The sequence below is a fragment of the Remersonia thermophila genome, chromosome 3 (assembly GCF_042764415.1).
Source record: "Remersonia thermophila strain ATCC 22073 chromosome 3, whole genome shotgun sequence".
Lineage (NCBI taxonomy): Eukaryota > Fungi > Ascomycota > Sordariomycetes > Sordariales > Chaetomiaceae > Remersonia > Remersonia thermophila.
In genome coordinates, this window is record NC_092219.1 from 2,867,367 (window position 1) to 2,888,921 (window position 21,555).

The 21,555-nt window shown below is 58.6% G+C and overlaps 6 protein-coding genes across 6 annotated transcripts; 2 read left to right on the forward strand and 4 right to left on the reverse strand.

Moving 5' to 3' along the window:
• Positions 1–5: 5 nt before the first annotated feature.
• Positions 6–1,433, forward strand: VTJ83DRAFT_3624 (uncharacterized protein; the record flags this gene model as incomplete). The annotated part of the gene is made up of 2 exons (XM_071010023.1): positions 6–1,198; positions 1,349–1,433. 2 exons carry the CDS (start codon positions 6–8, stop codon positions 1,431–1,433), a joined length of 1,278 nt encoding a protein of 425 aa, XP_070867502.1.
• Positions 1,434–2,945: 1,512 nt separating this feature from the next.
• On the reverse strand, positions 2,946–4,142 carry VTJ83DRAFT_3625 (uncharacterized protein; the record flags this gene model as incomplete). The annotated part of the gene is made up of 1 exon (XM_071010024.1): positions 2,946–4,142. The coding sequence occupies one exon, from the start codon at positions 4,140–4,142 to the stop codon at positions 2,946–2,948; it is 1,197 nt and encodes a 398-aa protein (XP_070867503.1).
• A 2,594-nt stretch (positions 4,143–6,736) lies between these two features.
• On the reverse strand, positions 6,737–11,170 carry VTJ83DRAFT_3626 (uncharacterized protein; the record flags this gene model as incomplete). The annotated part of the gene is made up of 3 exons (XM_071010025.1): positions 6,737–9,859; positions 9,915–10,569; positions 10,680–11,170. The coding sequence occupies 3 exons, from the start codon at positions 11,168–11,170 to the stop codon at positions 6,737–6,739; spliced, it is 4,269 nt and encodes a 1,422-aa protein (XP_070867504.1).
• A 469-nt stretch (positions 11,171–11,639) lies between these two features.
• VTJ83DRAFT_3627 (uncharacterized protein) lies at positions 11,640–12,252 on the reverse strand (the record flags this gene model as incomplete). The annotated part of the gene is made up of 3 exons (XM_071010026.1): positions 11,640–11,755; positions 11,814–12,123; positions 12,190–12,252. 3 exons carry the CDS (start codon positions 12,250–12,252, stop codon positions 11,640–11,642), a joined length of 489 nt encoding a protein of 162 aa, XP_070867505.1.
• Positions 12,253–13,391: 1,139 nt separating this feature from the next.
• On the forward strand, positions 13,392–14,432 carry VTJ83DRAFT_3628 (uncharacterized protein; the record flags this gene model as incomplete). The annotated part of the gene is made up of 1 exon (XM_071010027.1): positions 13,392–14,432. One exon carries the CDS (start codon positions 13,392–13,394, stop codon positions 14,430–14,432), a length of 1,041 nt encoding a protein of 346 aa, XP_070867506.1.
• Positions 14,433–18,038: 3,606 nt separating this feature from the next.
• VTJ83DRAFT_3629 (uncharacterized protein) lies at positions 18,039–21,113 on the reverse strand (the record flags this gene model as incomplete). The annotated part of the gene is made up of 3 exons (XM_071010028.1): positions 18,039–20,412; positions 20,466–20,675; positions 20,731–21,113. The coding sequence occupies 3 exons, from the start codon at positions 21,111–21,113 to the stop codon at positions 18,039–18,041; spliced, it is 2,967 nt and encodes a 988-aa protein (XP_070867507.1).
• Positions 21,114–21,555: the final 442 nt, after the last annotated feature.

A 21,555-nucleotide genomic window follows, 5' to 3' on the forward strand; every position in this document is an offset into this window, starting at 1 on the left:
CACCCATGGCGACCACTACCGCACACCAACACCAGCCCAAATATCTCCTCCGCGTCACCGCCGGGCCAGGGTACGATATTTCCACCCACGTCGAAGTCCCCGTCAACCTCCCCACGTTTCCCGCGGACGCTGCATCCCGGACTTCGTCCCCCTCTTTTTCCCCTTCGTCTTCACCTTCAGACTCGTCATCCTCGGTGTCGTCATCGTCGTTCTCGGAGACATCTGAGCTGAGCAGCGACAATGAGCGAGATGAGCCGGGGCGGGAGGAAGAGGGGGAGGGAACGGTAAAGAGGCAGAGCAAGAAGAACAATGGGCGCGCGGGCCGCAACGCTGAGAGCGGCAGGGGTGAAGAGACGGAGGAGGGGACGGTGTACATCAAGAGTCGGCATTGCGAAGCACACGTTGGGGTGCGCGTGCACAACTTTTACGGGATTCCGAGGGACGCGCCAACGACGTCGCCGTATTTTCAGACCGAGCCGCACAAGGCAAAAGGGGATCAATACAGCATCGCCGTGAGGTTTCGGCTCTTTGATGGGGACGGGCCGGCGGAGGTGGACGGAGGCGGGAGACGCAGGACAGACGTTGGCGATCCCGATCCTGCCGTCTACAGCGATGAGGACGGCGAGAACAAGAATGATGCTGCAGAGAGCCGCTCCTCCAGCAGCAGCAGCAGCAGCAGGAGCAGATCCGCTTCCCCCTCGCCAGGCCGCCCTGGCCTCCGCCCAGGCGTCCCCGCCACGGACCTCCAATTCGGCAACGACTTTGACCACCCCATCCGGGACCGCCTCCCGCCGGGCTTCAACACCGCCATGAACATCGTCAAGTGGTGGATCGACCCGGGCCTCGACGGCGACGCGTACGCCGACGAGCCGTACCTCTACGGCCCCGCCCTCAGCTCCTTCAACGCGGTCCACGTGGGCCGCGGGGAGCACGATCCGCGCAAGGGGGGGCTGTGGGTGGAGGAAGGAGGCGACGAGGAGGGGAGCGCGTGGCGGAGGGAGATCGGGGTGCCCGAGGATGGGAAGCAGAGGATGAAGTGGGCCCTCGGCAGGGGGAACAAGGAGAAGTGGGTGTGGGAGTATGGGAGATGGTACGCCGTGGACTTTTTCAACGCCTACCTTGACTTCAAGGACTTTGCGTTGCGGTTGCCGGGGTTCAACCTGCCGATCATGGGGTACTGGGACGGCCAAGGTTTGAGGTATGTGCCCGTTCTTTTTTTTTTTTTTTTTTCTCCCCTCCCCTTCCTGCGGTCCCTGTTGGCTTGCCAGCTTGGCGCGATGGGCGACGAACGGAGCGGACTCTTACACACGCCCTTCAGTTACCGCCGCAAACGCTCACACAAGCTCAGATACGTCCTTCGCAATCGCGTGACCGGCCAGGTGTACCTGGTCGTCTTGTTCACACTGCACCTGGCCGAGGAGGTGGAGGCTTGATTCGACGGGATACGGGCATTCATTGTGTTTCTTGAGAGCGCCGCGGCCATGACATGTTCACCTTTTCCGTCTTGCACTAGGCCCCCCCAGGGTTGGCAGTCTTCACATCCATAAACCACCAAGTCTTGCTTTTCCTGGGCCGGCAGGCCCTTCGCCTGTCTGTTGTCCTCGGCAGCCTCTTGGCGCATCTTGGTTCATTATGCCTTTGTTCTCATGTGAACTCCAATGGCGCCATAACAGGCTGTCACCCGTCAAGCCCTATCTATACCTGTGATGTGACGCCTCTCCACAACTTCATCAACTACCTGCCGTACCTAGGTACCGGGATACCTCGGTGCTGTAGCCCTCCTCATCACCCCTCGCCCGCCCGTCAAGCAGGCAACTTCCCGATATACCGCACGCAAGGCGCTCCGCCCTGATCTCGAGGGGCCTATACCGTACCTGACACTAATTACCCACTTCCAGCCTGCGCCGCCCATCGTCTGGTGCGCCGGTCAAAGCACCAAGACGCCTGTAACAAAATGAAAGCCGCTCGCGAGCATCTCGACCACGGCCAAGCCGTCCTGTATCAAGACACGCTGGCAAACAACTCTCTCCGCCTGTATGAGCTTACTATGAACCCCAAAGCCGCCGCCAATAAGGAATCCGAGGCTTGCGCACCGGGAGCGAAGACGGGGTGTTGGAAACGTGTTTCCATCCATCTTCAAGGTGGATCCAGACAGCCCATCTGGCCATTCTGCTACTTTGCGTACCCCAAGCGCCGGGTTCTGTCTCACGACGAGAAAAGGCTCCTTGTCTACGCCGATGGCGCCTGTTCAGGAAACGGTCAAGAAGGTTCTCAAGAAGGCTGGGGGCTTTTGTCCTCGCTACAAGAGGCGTTATTTCTTGCCGGCTCGAAGATAGGGGACCGTTTGGTGACGCTTACGTGCCGACCAGCAACCGGGCCGAGCTATGGGCCATTGTTGCCGCTCCCTCGTCTTTGCGACTGGGCAGCTGAAGACATTAACCAACAGGTCATCGATACGGACTCTTCCTACGTGGTGAATGGAACTACACGCTGGGAGCTGTTATTGGGGGAGGTGGAGAGACTGAAAGAGTCTGGGGGATCGACATCGCCTTGTGGAAAATACCCAGGGGCGAGAACGTGGTCGCAGATAGTGCTGCGAAGAAGGGAGGCGAGAAACCCTCGGTCTCCGAGTTCACAGACACCACCACCCTGATCCCATCCGCCCCCGGTGGGCCGGATGCCAGACGTTGCTACGTCGTGTCTGGACGACAACGGCTTATTAATATTCGACATGGCCCACCAACGACTCATCTCGCGCATCACATTCAAGGCCAGAATGGAGCAGGTCACGACCGTCTTCCAGGCCTTTGAAGATTCCATTGCAGGCAAGTCTGTCTCTGCTACTACACGTACCTAGATACGCAAGATTTGCCACCTCCGTCAACGGAGCCAAAAGACGCAAAGAAACCCAACCTCGCTGCTCGCTTCCACCTTTCGTACGACGCTCACGACAGCGACGCGCCCGCGGCCCACGGAGCCCAGCTGTTCACGTCCACGTTGGCCGTGCTGCGCTCAAAGCCCGCCGGCGGGCTGCCCTGGTTGAGCAGGAAGTAGTTGATGAAGCTATTCAGCTCCTGGTTCTGCCCGCCGGGGAACATGCAGTGGTTGTGGCCGCCGATGAGCGAGAAGCCCATGTTCCCGGGCACGCCGTAGGCCTTGTAGATGGCGCGGCCGGCCTTCATGCAGCCCGTCGTCGACACGGGGCCGAGCCAGTCAATGTTGTTTTCAAACACGGCCAGGCCGCGGGGCACGATCATGGCGGCGAGGAAGTGGTGGTCCTGCGGGATGGTGGTGATGGACCGGACGTAGGGGTCAAAGTTGCGCGAGAACCACGGGTTCTCGCCGATGATCTGCTGGGCCGTCTGGATGTTGGCGCCGCGCGACTTTTGCTCGTCGCTGATGCGCCAGCAGGCGGCGCCGCCGGCCCCGGACTCCTGCGGGATGGTGAGGGCGATGCGCTTGACGAAGGCGCCCGTCACGAAGGCGCCCTTGCCGTTGCGCGAGCAGCCCGTGACGCCGAGGCGCTTGGTGTCGATGCCCGACGCCGCCGGGCCGACCTGCTCGAGCGCGTCGATGAGCCGGTCCACGCCCCACGCCCACGCCGTGAGGGAGCCCGCCGAGTGGTTGTTGCCAAACAGGTCGTAGAAGAGGCCGCGGCCGCGCGAGCCGCCGCCGGCCTGGGCGCCCCACTGGTCGTTGTTGAAGGTGATGGTGGCGACGTTGCTTGGCACGGGGATGGAGACGCCGCCGATGCCGATGATGGCCGGGTGGGGGCCCGCGCCGCCGGGCCTGCGGATCGAGGCCGAGAAGGAGACGGTGCGGCTGCCGACGGTGACGCGCACCGAGATGCTGTTGCCGCTCATGCTGGCCTCGACGCGGTCGGCGGGGCCGGGGAACACGCCGAGCTCGTACTGCTGCATGATCTTGCTGATCTCGGCCCGGCGGCACTCAAACTGCTCCTTGGTGGTGACGCGGGTGCCGCTGGCGGTCACGAACGGGTCGGGAAGCTTGGCCGAGTTGACGGTCGGGTAGCTGTTTTGGACCGAGCAGGTGGCCTGCCGCTCAAAGATCTCGCTGGCCGGGGCGGCGGCAACGAAGGCCGCGCTGGCCGCGACGAGGAGGGCCGAGGCGAGGTGGACCATGGTGGCTGCTAGCGTGAGAGAACAAGGTTGATTTCCTGGTCAACGGGAGCACGGTGCCGGCGCTACAGGAGGTCCAAGACGGCGAGGCTGGAATCCTGGGGGATAGCACGCCGGTCCCGAGGTTCGATCCTCGGGCTTTATAGTGCCCCCGGCAGGATGTCGGTCGTTGGCACAGGGACGTCATCCTGCGGCGTTCCCCTTCATGCTTCCTCTCGGAAATCCTCCAGAGTTTTTCCGCCAAAGGGCGCGTTCTTCCGATCAGGGGAGGCCGTATTGGAGCCGTTGAAGAAGAGGTCAGCCGGTCACTCTTCGGCCTCCGCCCTTGCCCCCTGGCTCCCCTTCCGCCGGGGCCACTCGCAGGGCTCTGATCACACGTGGTGATGAGGTATGTGGAATATTCCACCGTCTCAACGCTTGGCCTTCGCAGGTTCTGCTCCCTTCCGCGTCACGTCCCGCAACCGGGTATGCGAGGGCCCCTTGTCGTTCTTGCATGCCGTTGGTGTAAGTTGATTGATAGGTATCTGCGGCGGTCGGGTCTCCAGGTCGACAGCTGCGCAGCGGCTGAAAGCAAAGCATGACTGAAGTGTCCTACCTTGGCACTTTGGAAGATGGCTTTCCATCATCGGCGGGAGTTGATGCCCGTTTGGGAAGTATTGCTAGCGTCGTCGACCACAGACCACTTATTGGAGGCGGACTCGGGTAATGATATAATATGGCTATTTGCCGGCACCAGCACCCCCGTCAGACACGGGACGATCTCCTCAGATATCCTCGGGCCCTACTTCGGCCCCCGATTGGCACACAGGGCAGAGAGCACTGCCGAGCTCACGTCCCAGCCGGTGTAACACCCCAGATTGCGGGGCCGCGTGCGGGCCTGTTTGGGAACGTCGATGCATGTACTTCAACCTGTGTGGTTTTTTTGTTCCTGGGATGACATCTATTTTGCTCCTGTATACCCCTTTCTGTGGTAAACCCCATAGGTGGGAAAACTTGAGACCGTTGGGGATATGAACCCGTTGCATGTTTGCATGACGGGTCTCAAGCGGGAGGCGGCAAGGTGGTTCGGAAATGCTTTTATGGACTTCACGTTTCGCAACAAGACGCCATGTTTGCCAAGGACTATCGCAGAGCCGGCAGAGGTCGGCTTTTCCGAAAGGCTATCTGAAGGGTCTTGGGGGACAGGACACAGCTTGGATCGCGATCCGTTTCCATCTGCCGACGATGCTCATCTTCGCTAATATGATCTCATCTTGACAGCGCCAATCTCCAGGGGATGCTTATGTACCCCATAGCTGGCGTCTAGCAGCAACGCACCCGTCGCCAGGGGTATTCAACAGAGCAACCTTGCGTTCGACTGCCTCGTACGTCGACGCTGTATGGGGTAGGACGGGCCAAGTGGTCCAAATATCCCCCAATAGTGATCTGACAAACAGCATGTGTTGATATAGCCGCCAATATCGACGGTGCAGCTCATAGTCCATAGCACAACAGTTCCCTGGGTGAAATGTCTGCATCATCTGGAGTGATGCGTGTTGCATGGAGCTTTCAACCATCTGACTCGGGTTCATGCTTTCTCAGCTTGGCGAGGAGGGACTCCTAAGATGGTGTTCCTTTGGATGGATGGCTTGATGCGCCGATATGGAGTTGAGGGCTTGTTCACTACGTGCATACCTACCTGGCCGAACGGTCCGATGCTCCCTCGGCAGCGATGTACCTAGATGAAGTTTCTTGCCCAAGATAAACTCAAGCCTCCCACGCACCACGGTTTTGCTCAGCTGGAGGTACTTGGTCTTATGTAGCGGTACACCGTTGCATCCAGCCTTCTCCGTTTGTACTCTTGGCTGGCTTGGCCGCTTTCGCGAGAGACGCTTTCGCCCACGGCGGCCTCGCCAACTACACCGTCGGCGACGCTTAGTACCGAGGGTGTGTTCGCATTCTTGTCTAATTCTCCATGTGTCTCCTCTTCTGGTGCCAGCTCGGCATTGAAGGCAGAGGGATGTACATGGTGAGGCATGAGATCATGTCGGCGCACTTGGGCGGGAGGCCGCAGTTTTCCATGCACTGTGCACATTGGAACGTAAAATGGCTCTGAGAACGTGATCGTCCCGGCTGGCTGGTTGAGGAGGTTTCCTGGGGCGTATGATGACGATGGTGAGTGTTAGAACTGTGAAGGGACGTCTGGGCCGGGTATGGATGGGGCGAACCCTGTGTGCGCAGAAGAGTCAGCGTTGATCAACGTATACGCACTGGAAAACGCAAATAGAACGGTATGTACATGCAGCTCTGTGGGCATAATGAACCTGCAGAATACGGACGCCAACCAGGACTATAAGATCCCTGGAGGACCGATATTGGAAGGGCGAGCGATCGTATCAAGCATTCTGTTGGTGGGCCAACGTTCAGGGGGCTAACTAATGTAAACACAGGCTTGATGTCATTGAGTTTTGCAGCCTTTGCTAAGACATCACAGGTAGTTAGTTATAAGTCATCACCATAAGGCTTCCTTCGGGGTGTATCATGGAATGCATAGAAAGTTAAGAAAAGGACTTGACACCATGAGAGTACATCTCTCATGCACCCATATCCATCCTTGGCTACATCTCACCCTCCAACCTCTTCAGCGCTTCTCTCCTAGCCCTCTCCCTCTGCCTCTTCCCATTCCGCCCACCAGCAACAGTCTCGCCACCACCCACCAAATCTGCAAATCTCCCCTCCTTCTCAATCAAATCTTCGTATCTTCCGCTCCCCACCACAACCCCATCCTCCAGCATCACCACGCGATCCGCCATCTTCATCATCTCCTTGCTATGCGTCACCACCACCACCGCCATGCCGCCCTCTTGCTCGCCCTCACGCGCCGCCGCAGACACCAGCTGCGCAACAACCCGCCTCACATCCGCCGCCGCTTCCGCGTCCAACGCGCTGGTCGGCTCGTCCATGACGAGCAGCCTCGGCCGCCTCGCCAAGGCCCTCGCGATGCACAGCCTCTGCGCCTGCCCGCCCGACACGCCGAGCCCCCCCTCGCCCAGCACCGTGTCGTAGCCCTGCGGGAGGGAGTCGATCAGCGGCTCGATGCCCGCCTGCCTTGCGGCGCGCGCAAGGTTTGCGTGCTCGCGCAGCGGCGACGCGTCGGGCAAGCCGTACGCGAGGTTTTCGCGGACGGTGGCGGGAAAGAGGAAGGGCTGCTGCGGGACGTAGGCGAGGTGGGTGCGCAGCGAGGGCGTGTGGAGGAGGGAGGCCGGGTGGCCGGCGTAGGTGAGCGGGTACGCTTGCGCGGTGCTGATGCGGGAAGGGCCGGCGCTGGCGTCGTCGTCGGGACCCGTCGGGAGTGGCTCGTAGAGGCGGAGAAGGATGCTCGCCAACGTGGATTTCCCGCACCCAGAGGCGCCGACGACGGCGGTGCAGGTGCCTGCGTTGAACTGCAAGGTGATGTTACGGAGGATGGGGCTGTTCGGGGTGGAGGGGTAGGCAAAACGGAGAGCGTTCATGCGGATCTGGAGCAGGGAAGCAGAGCCGAGAAGGCGCAGATGTCCGCGGGATTCGTGGCTGGAGGTTGGGGAAAGGTTGGCGTAGTAGAGCATCTGGACGGCGGTGGTCTTTGCGGCGGCGATCTGCGGGAGGTTGGCAAGCATGGCGACAGAGGTGCCAATGGAGAAGAGAAGCAGGTTGATGACCTTTATGGCGTCGGTGACGGTGGTGCGGCCGTCGCTGAGAAGTCTGGACGCATAGTAAAAGACGAGGGCCGTCAGAAAGTAGCCGAGGGACTGGTGCAATCCGTAGGTAGCTCCGACCCAGGCTCCTCGCCTGAGCCCCAGCTTGTACGCCGCTGAGCTGCTGCTTTGGTGCCGATCCGAGAAGAACCTTTCCAGCGTCAGCGCGCGGACGATGCGGATCTGCGAAAAGGTTTCGTTGAGAATGGCGTTGGCCGTGGCCGCGGCTGCATCGCATCGCGCTTCCCACTTGTCGCTGGCCAACGAGTTAGCACGCGCGGCGACCACGGCTACAGGCAATCCGGACAACGTGACCAGGGCGAGGTCGAAGCGGATGGCGATAGCCCAGATCAGTGATGTGGCGACCATGGCAGTGACGGTGAGCATGATGGGCGCGAAGGTGCCCACGAGCTTGCGCATCTCCTCGCCATTGCGGTCGAAGCACTGGGTGATGCGGTTGGGCGAGTGGCTGTCCTTGTCAAACCACGTCTTGGGCTGGCAGAGGATACGCCGGAATGCCTCGGCGCGAAGCGTGTCCACCCAACGCTGCGCCACCCTCTCCATGAAGAGGTAGGCAAAGAAGGTCGCGGCGGCATCCACGACGGCAATGGCGGCCAGGGCACCGGTCCACAGTCCTGTCTTGCTGCCATCGCCTGTCCAGAATCCCGCGATGAGGTTGGCGAAGAAGAAGGAGAAGACGGGGGTGCTAACGGCGGCCACGAAACACAAAAGAACGCCCAGAACTAGCTCGACCCGCCCCATCCTCTCGAGGGTTGGCCAGACCGTCTTGAAGATGGCTCTGAGGCTCGGAGCCGGACGTCCGTTCTTGGGTGGCTGCTTTCGGTCTTTCGGCTTGGCAAGACGCTCCAAAAAGAATGCCTCGAGCGATTCCAAGGACGCCTGGCGCTCTGCGTCGAGTTCCTTTTGCAGGGCAGCGCGTGCGTTCGGGGTCCTAGACTCTTGGACGCGCAGGCCTTGTTGGGTAACGATCTCCGTGCTGAGCCGGCCCATGGGCAGCAGCGAGACAGCCGCCTCGGCGAACTTCTTTGTCGACCGGGTGGACTTGGGGCCTATCGCGCGATGATGCTGCTGTTGATCGGCGAATGTCTTCTCGAAGGCAGCAGTGGCTCTCAGAGAGAAGTTTGAAAATAGCCCAACAGACATGGGCCGACCGTCGACAATCGTGCCACGCAACAACTTGACAAGACGAGCCTCCCGGATGGGTTCCTCGTCGGGCCAGTCGATATAATGCTCGCTCTCGCCATCACTAGACACGGAAGAGCTTGATTCGCTCCCGGCCGAAGCAGCCAGGCTCGCAAACAGACCCCCCTTATCTAGCGAGACATCTCGGCGGAAGCCGTGTTGCAGGATCGAGCCGTCCGCCATCACGTACACGTATTCGTCATTTTTGATGTGGCCAATGTCGTGCGTGATGATGATGGTGGTTTTGTCCTGCCTCCAGAGGCGGATGGCGTCCATGATCAGGGACTTGCTGACTGGGTCAAGACCGCTGGTGATCTCGTCGAGAATCAGAACTGGCGGGTCACGAAGCTTGGCCCGGGCGAGAGCCAGCCGCTGCTTCTGACCGCCACTGAGGCTGTATCCGCCCGGACCGAGGGTAGTGTTGATCCCGTCGGGCATGTCGGCGATGGTGGATTGAAGAAGAGCCATGGCGCATGCGCTCCGGACCTCGTCGGCCGTGACAGCGGCGGGATCATTCGCACCGAAGGCGACATTTTGGAACAGCGTGTCGTTGAACAAGGTACTGGACTGTTGGATTAAGGTGACGTTGCGACGCAGCCAGGCCAGGTCGAGCGTGGAGATGGAATTGTTGTCCAGGATGATGCGTCCCGTCAGCGGTTCATGGAAGCGCACCAGGAGGTTACCCAGTGTGCTTTTGCCGCAGCCGCTGCTGCCGACGACGAAGGTGAGACGCCCTGCCTCGAAATGAAAGCTTGAGGGTTGAAGAACGCGCTTCTCCGGGTTGGACGGATAGGCAAAGCTCACCTGGTCATGTCAGCCTCGCTCTGTGCGGCACGAGTGGTGAATATAAACCGCTTACGTTGCTCATCCGGACGTCACCTCGACACATCGAGGGCATGAGCCACCCAGACGTCTCGACCTGATCGTCGTTCTGCTTGACGAGCGTCGACAGGGCCTGGCCCGCCGCCATCCCCTTGGCCAGAACGAGCCACTGAGGCCCAAAGGTTTCAACGGACTGAAACGCTATCAGCACGGCATAAAAGGTGGTGAGAGCTTGACCAGCCGTGAGCTCGCCGCGGTTGACCAAGACTACAGCCAGGTAGAACCCGATTACGAACAACATGACCATCCAAAACTTGACATAGCTCATCTGGCCGCAGTTGCAAAGGGTCTGGCGAAAGTAGAACCGAGCCGACCTCCTGATGGTGGAGACAAACTGGAAGGCTTCGTGGTCCGCGGCGTTGTAGACCTTGACGATGTCGATAGCGGTGACGGCGGCGTTGACTTGCTTCGCCGCCTGCGCAAGCTCCCGCTTCTGGGCTTCTATGGCTGGGTCAAGGAAGCGGCCGATGGCCCAGAGGACCAGCGCCGACGGTACCGCCGTGGCCAGCATGGCGAGGGTCAGCTTGTAGGAGTGGGACAGGGCGACGGCGGCGCAGCCAAGAAACAGGAAGGCATCGCGGACGAGAAAGCCGAGAGTCTGAGACGTGGCCGCCTGGAGTTCGCGTGTTTGCCTGCAGCCGTTTGTTAGCGATAAAGGGACACGGGAAGAAAATGGCAGCAGAAAACAGACGTAGCCACCCCAACTGCCAAGCTCCCAACTCCCTCCCCTTTCCCCTCAAACCATGCCATGTTCCTCCTCAATAAGGACTCAAAGACCTGTTCTCGGGCGGTCTTGGCCTTGAGTTCTCCGCCGACGATCCAAGAGGCGACGTCGACGGTGGCGAACGCCCAGATTCCCACGCCTAGGACGCACAGCCACACAGCCCACTTGGAAACCTCAGCCAGAAACGGAGCCGGGGCCAAGACGCCCGAGCCAAAGTCGGCGGCGCATTCGAAGAGACGTCCCAGAAGGACGGCATAAGCCGTGCGGGCAGCGGCAAGGACCGCAGAGGTGGCGAAGGAAACGGCGAGAAGGGGTGCGTGAGCGGGTGGAGTAAAGGCGAAGAGGTGGCTGATATTGGATTTCACCTTGACGGGGACCGTGCTCATGGTCGCGTCAGTGGTAGGGGTTTGGGGGCTTTTCAGGCAGGGGATGGAGCCGCCTTGGACAGAGGACGCATGTTTCGTCGGCGAGATAGGCAGCATGTCGCCAGGGGTCTTGGATGACGCCATGATGGTGTCTTGGTCGGCGACGCCTGTTGTCTGTGCTGGGTTTCAATTGAGAAGGACTGGGTGAGAAGCGGAGGCGTCTAGGTCCAGACGATGCAGTTGCAGAGGGGGTTCTGACATTCAAGTCTGGGGGAGCGGACAAGAAGAGTTGGACGACTATGTGTAGCCTCAAGGACCGGAAGGCCGGACGATCGTCCAGACAATCATCAACAATGATTCCATATAGTCTATTCTCAAGGCTGGGCTGCCCTGCGTAGGATCCCGAGAGGCAGCATTATGGTGTCTTGGAGAGGCTTTGTGTGTCGCTTAGCATTGTTCTCAACTTTGGCCCAGAAAAGGGGTTGAGGAACAATGGTAAAAGGTGAAGGGTGAAGGCAAGAAAGCATCAGAAGCAGGGGGCGCGCTTGTCACGGCCAACTTTCTCATATGCAAAACAAGAATGGACTTGGAATCGCAGTGGGTATTATTCTTCTTATGAACTCGACTTGGCAGCCTCGGCCTTTTCTTTTTGGGCCTGCTCGTAAACCCAGTCGTTGAGGCCCAGTCTGTTTCTCGCGATCTCGACGGCGTAGAACTGCATGCGCGGCACTGAAACAGCCAGGTTAGTACCGTCATCATTCTCCGTGTTTGACAGCATGGCACTCACCAAAGATGGTTTCGTCCCGGCCGTACTCCCACTTGGGGTTGGCGCGCAGCATGGTGCCAAAGTTGTAGTCGTCGACCCTCTTCTCGTAGGCCATCATGAAGTTCCGCCACCTTTCCTTGCCCTCCTTGCTCTTCATCTTGTCCTCATCGATGGTCTCGGCCGGGTCGAACTCCGGAAAGTCACGCTTGAGGTGGTCATAGATCTCGTCATCGATCTTGGTCAGGCGCAGCGACGACCCCTTGACGCGCTCCAAGATGGACCAGTAGGTTTGCATGTGCTGGACGACCTTGACGGCGAACTGCTTCTCGATCTAAAGGCGTCCCAGTGTCAACATTTCTTTGATTCATGCGTCAGGATGATGGTGTGGGCTTCTCACATCCTCGAGATTATCGGCCGTCTCGGGGTCAAAGTCCTTGGGGACTTGCTGGGTGATGGACATGATGGTAGTTGGTTCGATGAATAGAAGGGATAAGTGTAGTAGAAGCTCGCGGGTCGCTGTGTGCCGCCTATGTAGTTGATCCTTCTAATCTGACCGTGTATTCTCGAACGTTGTGGTGGATTCGGTGGACTTATGTGGACATGACGAGCTTCGCGATGGTGGGGTGACCTATTTTCGCGGGGTTTCCTTTGCTTATCGATAACAGCCCCATGACTCTGCCTGCGACTTCCATGGTGGGGCTCTGCCAAGGCAGCGATAAGACAGCCCCCGCTTATCGCTCTGGACGTTTCCCTGCTTGATACCAGCACAATGTTGACATGAAACAGGAGAAGACACACAAATCAACAACCACTTTGACCGTTTGGCGCTGAAGTTGGAGTCCGTGGTAAGTCAATGTATCTTTGCAACGGTTGAGGTGTACACCAATGCCCTTTTCTCTGCTATCAATGGATCCAAGACTTCATTGTCTCGCCAAACCCCGCCACCATGACAACCTCGAAGTATTATACCTCGCTAGCTACACAGTAGCTAGTTGATACTGTTGCCAGATGTGTCCCATCGTGGCCTTTGGTCAGGGTATTTGAACGTATGATTTCGGACTCCCATGGCCAACACGCTGTGATTTCTGTTGTATAGCATCCGTTATTTGTTCATCCACCCCTCTAATCTCTTTCAAACACTGTCCTCGCACGTTTCGCCTTTGTTGTCGGAACTCCTATGGCTGGCTATCCGTGGCCTGTCATTGATGGCTGATACCATTCTGCAGAGACGCCACAATGCCCTGAAAAGACGAGTTCTTTTTAGAGTCAACCTTTTTTTTTTCCTTTTTCAACTTTCCAATGCTCCCATGACATGCGAAGCAGAAGCGTACACTATATGCACCCCCTCGATCCTTTGAATATCTTTCGAGAATGCCTGCCCTAGTCGGGAATGTCTGAACAAGTGAGACATGCACCGAAGCAACTGTCTTCAGGTCACGGCGTTACGCTGGCGCGCCTCACGAGTCCCAAAGATCATTGGAAAGGCCGCCTACAACAAGCCCAGCCTCCCCCGGCCCGCTCACCAAGTTCTCGGCTGTTAGAAGCCGGGAACGATACGTGGGAATATCCACTCCAGACACCTCTCCCAGACTTCTCGAAATGGAGCGCACACAGAATTCCCGGCTGACTCCTAGGGCCCCGACCTCGCCCTTGATCCACAGTCAACCAAGAAGCCCACCTCGACGCCAAGCTGCCGTCCTTCATCAAGCAATATGGACTGAGATGGCGGCTTCCTACCGGCAACGAACCTTGGACCTGGAACGCGGATTCTCAGAGAATGTTCGCCGTCTTTCCCTCCATTCCGGTGTAGCAGGCCCAGTCGGGGATGAGTCCCACGCGCGGACTTTGAACAGTTCTTCGTACTACTTCCAACTCCCAAACACCATACGGCTCCACATCATGAGACAACTCCTCAAAAGCCACGGGCTTATCAAGCCCATCCGGATGAACAGCCATGTCTTTTTGCGATCGGCTTGGCCCGTTACCACAGTTCAGTCCGACGATACTGGGTCCGCCGATTATTTTGAGAGCCTTGAGCATGTTCTGACAGCCATCCAGGCTTATACATCTGTCTGTGCCGCGATGCGCGCAGACGTGCTGGCTACCCTTTTCCTGGTTGGCCGATTCCACGTTGTCTTCTCTCCGTTCATGAGTCCAGCAACCCAACCTGCAGCCACAAAGTACATGGACCGATATGGCCCCCTGATCGCCCGCATCACGCTCGAGGTCGACTTTACGAAGCTCAGCGGCGGTAAGCATCCCGAAGCCGTTCGTTGCGACCCGCGCCCATCTCTCGCCCGACTGAGGTCGCTGGTGGAAACCTTTGTGGACGCCCAGCTCACCCGCCAGGGGCCACGTCTGGGCCATCTTCGAATCCTTGTCAGGCGATATCGCTGTGATGAAGCGGAGCGTACGGGGGCAACGCACCTCACTCCAGATGCCCACGTTGAATACGTTCTATCTCCCATCAAATGCCTCGGTGGACACGTCACTAGGCTGACCATTATCGGGGGGTGCGACGCCATTGTGTCGAGCCTTCTAGGTCCGCCTTGGAGCGGCCCCGTCGCGAAACCCGTGGACCCAGTAATTAGGGAATGGTGGACGGAATCCAGGAACAGAGAACATGGCAGCAGAATCTAGACGAAGCTACGCAGAGGAAGACGATTAAACAGAAATTTTGAGGTGCCAGAACGCATCGCATATCGGTCATTTGGGGGTAGACCTAGATGTGAACACTCGGTGTAGAGTGGCTAGTGCCTCTCAAAGTCAAACTTCCATGCCAGACCCCTCCGCCCCCCATTCTATTCCCGCTTCCACATCTCCAGCTTGCTCCCTGACTGCGATTTCTTCCTGGTAAACAGGGACGCTACCCACGGCTGTTATGCGGCTTCTTGCGCCTGCCATTGATTGCATACGCTGGGCATTGCTCTCCGTCCAGCTCCGGGCCTGGTCTTGGTGACTACGACCTGTGAGCCAGCAAAGCCGGCGACGAAGGACTGCGTGCGCCTGTTGAGCTCACCCTCGCCGTGGACCTTGCGAACGGTTTTAAACCTAGGGGTTCTCCCACTGCAGATTGCTTGAAGCTCAGTTGAGTTCGTGCCGGCTGGTCCCTTCACCTCGCCGCAATCAGGTATACGTGTGGCTTGTTTCTTTGAAGATATATATGTACCTCTCGATGTTAATAGCTCTTTTTTCCATCACGTGCGGTCTGGAAGCCATCAAGTTGTGCGTTCTTGGTCAGGATTAGCGGCACATGGCGAGCTGAGATTCAACGGTGTGTGTTAACATGGCGAGCTCCCATGACATGTCCCCATTCCGGGTGGACGAACGTCGATTGGGTTCAAAACCCTCTGAGGATGCACAATTTTCAAGCCGCATAGAAGTTGAAGACTGTTGAGGATACCCGGTTTAGGAATTCCTGGAATGCCACGAGGCTTTTGCATCCGATGATTCATCTAGCACTCGCCACTGATGGGACATCTCCGATGGGCCGATCAGCACTGGTCTACAATCCTTACCCGAATCAATACCAAAGCCTTGGGGATCATGGCTAGATTGATTTCAATGTGGTGATGCAGCGTGCCGTGTTTGGTCCCATACTACTCTGCCGGACACCTCCGTGGAGGGTCCAAGCTGCTGAGGTACACCGCAGCAGTAGCTTGCCCCTCTCCATTCTGAGTCCTAGCCGTGCCTTACAACAGACGTGGGAGCAAATGCAAATGGTTAATTAGAACAAGGACATGGCGAAGACATAGGCATTTGCTGCCATTCTTATTTCAAACCCGGGCTTTCTTACAGTTCCCGTCGGAGTAGCTGGCGCGTGAAAGATTCACAAACCTCAATCTTCGTTGAGCCTCGACAACTCCGCCGACTCAACATCCCTGGCCTTATTATCTCGTTGCCATCATGACTTGCTTAACTGGACAAGACAAGGCAGGTCTAGGGCCCAGAGCTGGCTTCTGTCAACGCCCCACTGGCTGACGTCGTTTAGCATCTGCATGATGGTAGGCGAATTGGAGCCGGGGAGCTTGTTGTAGTTTGTGGTCTTCTCAACAAGAACACGACTCAATGCCGCGATCAACCGGGCCTCTGCGATGCCACACAGGTTTGTCACTTCTCGTATAACCAAGTGCTCTGCAGCACGCTGCGTGAAAAACGCTTTCGAAGTGCAATTGTGCCAAGCTATAACTGGAAACGCACATACCACCTTGTGTGCGCAGCACACACTCAGATGGCGAGCTTGCGCGACAGAACACGGCGGCCGGAGTATCACGTACCGACGTGTTGGTCGCTACCAAGGGCAGAGTGCGCCCCCTTTCAGCCACCCAGTCTCGCGTGCATAAAGGGAGCCCATGCTACTGGCTCCGCGACTGCGGCAAAATACATTACATGGGCCCCTTGGAGCCGAAGTGTGGTCTTTGGCCGCTGCAACCTTCGTACCATCATGACCCCGGGCCCGCCACTGTGGTCTACACAGTAGGTGAAGAAACAATAGGGGCGGCATGCGAGATACCCGCGTTTTTCCCTGCAGAACTATAATAAGACCTGTGACATTCCCGGTTGGTCAGTCTTGGCTCTGCTCGGTGGAATATATACTAGGCGTACTCAGACGACAGGCCGTCTGTTGTGTGAACTAGGGCAGCCTTTCCCTTAGCATTCGTGTCCCCGGCGAGGTACCTAAGATGCTGCTCTTAGTGTTGCTGCTCCTCACCCACACTTTGTCCACCGCCTTGGCTTTGCAAGTTAGCCCGGACGGCCGATGCGGTGGTGAATACACATGTATCGGCTCGGGGTATGGGGAGTGCTGCTCTCCACATGGATGGTGGGTTGGCCCGAGCCACGAGGAACCTGTCAGGTTCTAGGAAGAAGACTCTACTCACACAGAATTCCAGGTGCGGCAACACGCCTGACCACTGCGGAGCTGGTTGCAATCCATCCTTGGGCCGCTGCCCGGACATCTCCTCTCCCCAGCTCCCCGGCCTAACCAGCGCGAGCTGCCCAGACCCTGGAACCTCTCTGTCCACTGTGCTCGTGACGGAAACCGTCCGTCAAACCGTTGTCAACACCGTCACAAGCATCGCGAGCTCGACAACTACGCTCACTACCACCATCCCAACGACAAGCACCTCGCACATCTCCCTCACCTACACAACTACGAAGACGTCATCGCTCTCCACCGTGCTTGTGACCGAGACGGTCCGCAAAACGTACCTCGCTACCATTACGAGTGTCACGAGCTTGATTACCACCCTGACAACCATCGTCCCGTTAACCAGCACCTCGCTCATTTTCCACACCTACACAACCACCAAGACAGTCGAAGCTACAAGCACACCGCCACCCGCCACCGTCACCACCACCACCACCATCGCCCTCCCAGGCGTAAGCCCGCCTGCCACATCGAGATCGGCGTGCGGCGCGACCAGTACCGTCACCACCACCGCAATTAGCACCACCACTATTGCCTTGCCGGGTGTAAGCCCTCGCACATCAACGTCGGCGTGCGGCGCGACCAGTACCGTCACCACCACCGCAATTAGCACCACCACTATTGCCTTGCCGGGTGTAAGCCCTCGCACATCGACGTCGGCGTGCGGCGCGACCAGTACCGTCACCACCACCGCAATTAGCACCACCACTATTGCCTTGCCGGGTGTAAGCCCTCGCACATCGACGTCGGAGTGCGGCGCAACGCGCACCGTCACGTCCATGTCCGTTTCGGTCTCGAGCGTGACCATCCCGGCGTCCACCGTGACTGTCACTCGGACGGCGACGGCGACGGCGACAACGACGGCGACGACGACACAGACAACGACGGTAACTCGCTGGCCGTGGGAAGATGGCCACTGGGACGATGATCTGACGTTCACGATCTGGCCGACGGGAGCGCCGGGGCCGATTGTGACGATCGTCCCGCGCAAGAAGAGGAGGGCAGCCGAGGAATAGTGCGGTGATGGATCAGGTAGTGTCTAATTTCCTAGGCCGAAGTGAACCGCAATGGTGACCTCTTGAGACGCGATCTTGTCAGTTCCTCCGTTAAAAAAATGAAGCTCCTTCATTCGTTCTACTGCACCGCATGGTTCCAGAGATGGGAGATGTTGCTCCAAAGTACCTAAGAAAACGTGTACACCCTTCCGCTCAGGGGCAGCACGGATGCCATCCTGCCACTGTCTCGGACATCTTTTACGCTCCTGAAGAGCCAGCCGATCAAACCTCTCTTTAGCAGCTCTCAAGAAAACATGGACCTCACAGCATCCCCGCAGCCCCTGCATCCACCACGTCCGCCCACGCGACCTCATCCCCAACTCCCAGCTCAAACCTCTGTTCCTCCTCACCCCCGCCACGAACCTCATACACCCCAAGCCCACCCTTCTTGTCCCCGATGATCAGCATCCGTCCGTCGCGTGAAAACTCAAACACACTCGGCCCACCACTTCCACCACCAGCGCCGCCGCCGCCGCCAGGTGCCCCAGTGCCAGCTGCAGAACTCATACCTTCCATTTGCCCAAAAGAAGCAAACCCCGTCTCTCTCACCACTTCAGGCCAGCGCCAGACCTCTTCCGGACTCGGCTCGCTGCTGCTGTCCCCAGCGAACCCAGCGGCCGCACCTCCGGTAGACAGCGGCGACATCCCCTGCATAGCAGACGAGGGATACCTCGGCGGTGTCGGCACAGGAGATGAAACGAAGGGCGGTATCAACGGCGCAAGATCCACCACCACGAACTCTCCGCGCTCGACGCTGCAGTACGCCACGTGCCGGCAGTTGGGGGAGATGGCTGCTTGGGCGTGCGCAGGAATCGCAAACAGGCGGGTGGTGTTGGTAGGGAGATGCCAGACCAGGACTATCCTGTCTTGAGCTGTTACTGTTCCTCCCCCGGCGGGCGCGGTTGTGGGTGTGCTGGTAATGCTGGACATGCTGGGTGCGTGGCTGAGCGTGTCGAGTGTCATATTGGAGGGTGTTATAGACAACGGTGACGGCGTTGCTGAGGATGTGGCGGTGTGGTGGTGCTTCTTGGAGTGGAAGGAGAAGGCGGATTTGCGCCCGCCACTCGCGCCGCCAGCTGTGCCGGCAGCAGTGCTTGACGGTGTGAGCGGACTGGGGGCAACCGTGCCGGTGAGATCGGTGGTAGCTTCTGCCGGGGTTGACGCCGGGATCCACACGGAGACCGCTACATCTCCGTGCGAGGCGAGGCAGGTTGGCAAGGCAAATCGCAGCCCCGGGTGGGATGGGACGCATACACGGTAGGGCTTATGGCGCTCATCATCGTCTGCGTCCGGGGCAGTGGCGGGGATGGGAAGTCGCCCATGCTCCACGCGCCATGCGATAAGGATGGCAGAGTGTTCCTTCACGGGATCCCCCGGTCGCGGACCCGCGGCGGCCACAAGCATGGTTGCATCTGGGTTGTAGGCAAGCTCAGGAAACTTGGGCAGAAAGGGAAGATCGGCGCGTGCAAGGTGAATGGATCGGGTCGGGTCCTGGATGAGAGGGCTTTTGGCGCCGGGTGGTGCGAGGACGTATCGGTCGATGCGGTCGGGCTTGGGTCGGTAGACGGCGAGGCTGTCTTGGTCATGAGTGTGATAATGGGGTGACGCCTCGTCCCTTGGACTTGCTGCCCAGCGGTGCGCGTCTTCGATGACCTGGACCTTCTTAGCTCCGTTGCTGCCGCCTTTGGAGAAGTTGTAAATCTCAATCGTAAGGCCAAAGTGTGTCGTAACGGCGATGAGGGTGGCACCTTCGGAGAGAATGGCGTGGCTGCGGACAAAGTACTCGCGGGACCTCAAGCGTGGTTGGACGTACGACGTTGTCTTGATGGTCCCGTGGAGCGCATTTCTCTGGACGGACCAAACCTTGACCAACTTGTTGCCGTGCTTCGTGGCGATGTATGTTGACAGGGGCGAGGTGTCAACGTGCAACACTTCTGAGACCTTCCCCTTATCCGCCAGGTGACGTCGGGGAATGATAGTGATAGGTAAGCGATGCGGGTTCTTGACTGGACACGGCACGGCGCGCGATGGCGAGGACGAGGGAATGTGAACGGGCCCGTCTACCCAGGTCCGACGGTAGTTGGGAGGCGGGTCTGATGTTGGTGACGACGGAAACTTTTCAAAGGATGTGCGCAGGGCTGATCCGCTGCTGCTCCCAGTCGAACGGCGCGAAACCATAGATGCAACTGGAGTAACCTGTGGGAACTTCCCTCCATTGAAATCCAGGTTGCTATTCAAGGATTCTGTAGGAGAGTCCCGCTGCCAGCTGAACCGCGGGAGGGACTCAGACTGGAGCGACCCGTTGCGCTTCCAGACGGGTTGGATACCCGGCGGAGGTAAAGGCCGTTGTGCCGGGGGCAGGCTGTCTTCGGCTGTCGATCCCAGTGTGGGTGACTCCTGTATGTTCCGGGGACCATCGTCATGAGGATTGATAGCCCTGTGGCCCTCTGGGCAGGGAGCAGTTCCATCCTGGGACGGAGTCCAATGACTTCCATCATGTTTCAGAAGGGGAACGACGTCAGTCTGATTCGGGTCTTTTGAAGGCGTATTACCCGAGCTGGGACGCTCTTCGTTGATCCGGAGAGACGAGACCGCCAACTCCAAGACGGGACGACCTTGCTCTGCTTTAGGGTCCCTTGTTTTTTGTGAGCTGCATCCACGAGCTTGAGCAGGGGGTGGAAGGCTTACTGCTCTTCTGATCCTTCCCCGCGTTTTTCTCCCGAATCACCTGGTGACGACACATAACTGGTAACGACCCTCAGATACGCAGCCAACACGGGCTCGGCATCAGGAGTGCCATGCTCCGCACTCCGAGCAAGCTCCGTAAGGCGGCTCGCGTCAGCACGAAGTCCGACTTTGACCGCCTCGACGTCAGCCGGCCTGCTCGCCGACGAGTTTCTATGTAGACGTCAGCCTTTTCACGTCAAGGACTCCGGGACGATCAGGAACGTACAAAGCCACGGTTTCCAGCGCCAGTGCCAGTGCCGCTCGAAACAGGGCCAGCGTGGTCCGACACTTGGTGACTTGCTCCCTTCCATACTCCAGCCACTTCGCCGGGTCCGGGCATCTCGAAAGGATGCTGTCAATCCGAATCAACACATTCCCGCAGCTCTCTAGCATGACCAGTATCTGACCCTGAAGGTGCAGGGGCACGTTGGTCTCGTCACGCAGCAACTCAAGCACGAGGCGCAGGTCCGACAGATCGCGGGTAACGGCGCCGAGGTCGGCATGGGCGGCGCGCACGGACGAACGGATAAAATGTGTGATGATGGCAGAGGTGGAGGTGATGCTGGGGAGCAGGTACTCGATGGGGCGAGCGAGGGGAGCGGCTTCCATGGCGGACTGTTGTTTGGTCCGGTCGAGTCTCAACGCTCAGTTTTTGGGACGAGGACTCGAGCTTCTAGCAACAAGGGGAACGTGGTTGCTTCCTGAAAGCATTCGTAGAGAGGCTTTGGCCGATATGTCATATGCCTGACCTGATCGAGGGAGCGGCACTTCGATGCCAGTCCATTGGTCACGAGATGTTCTCGACAGTCCGGGCTTACACATGGAGCTGTGCGCAAGAAACAAACACGGCTTCGAGAACAAAAGAACGACAGTGGCACGCTGTGTTGGTGGGGTTAGTTTTGTCGCTTCTTTGTGGCCCTCTCGGGGCCGAACCGTGGCCGGAGACAAAGACATGTGCTAGGCGGAGGCGATTTGACAGCCAGAGCCAATCGAGCGGTCCCTGCGACGATGTGAATGATTCGTAGTCGTTGGCAATGGCTGAGTGCGTCGG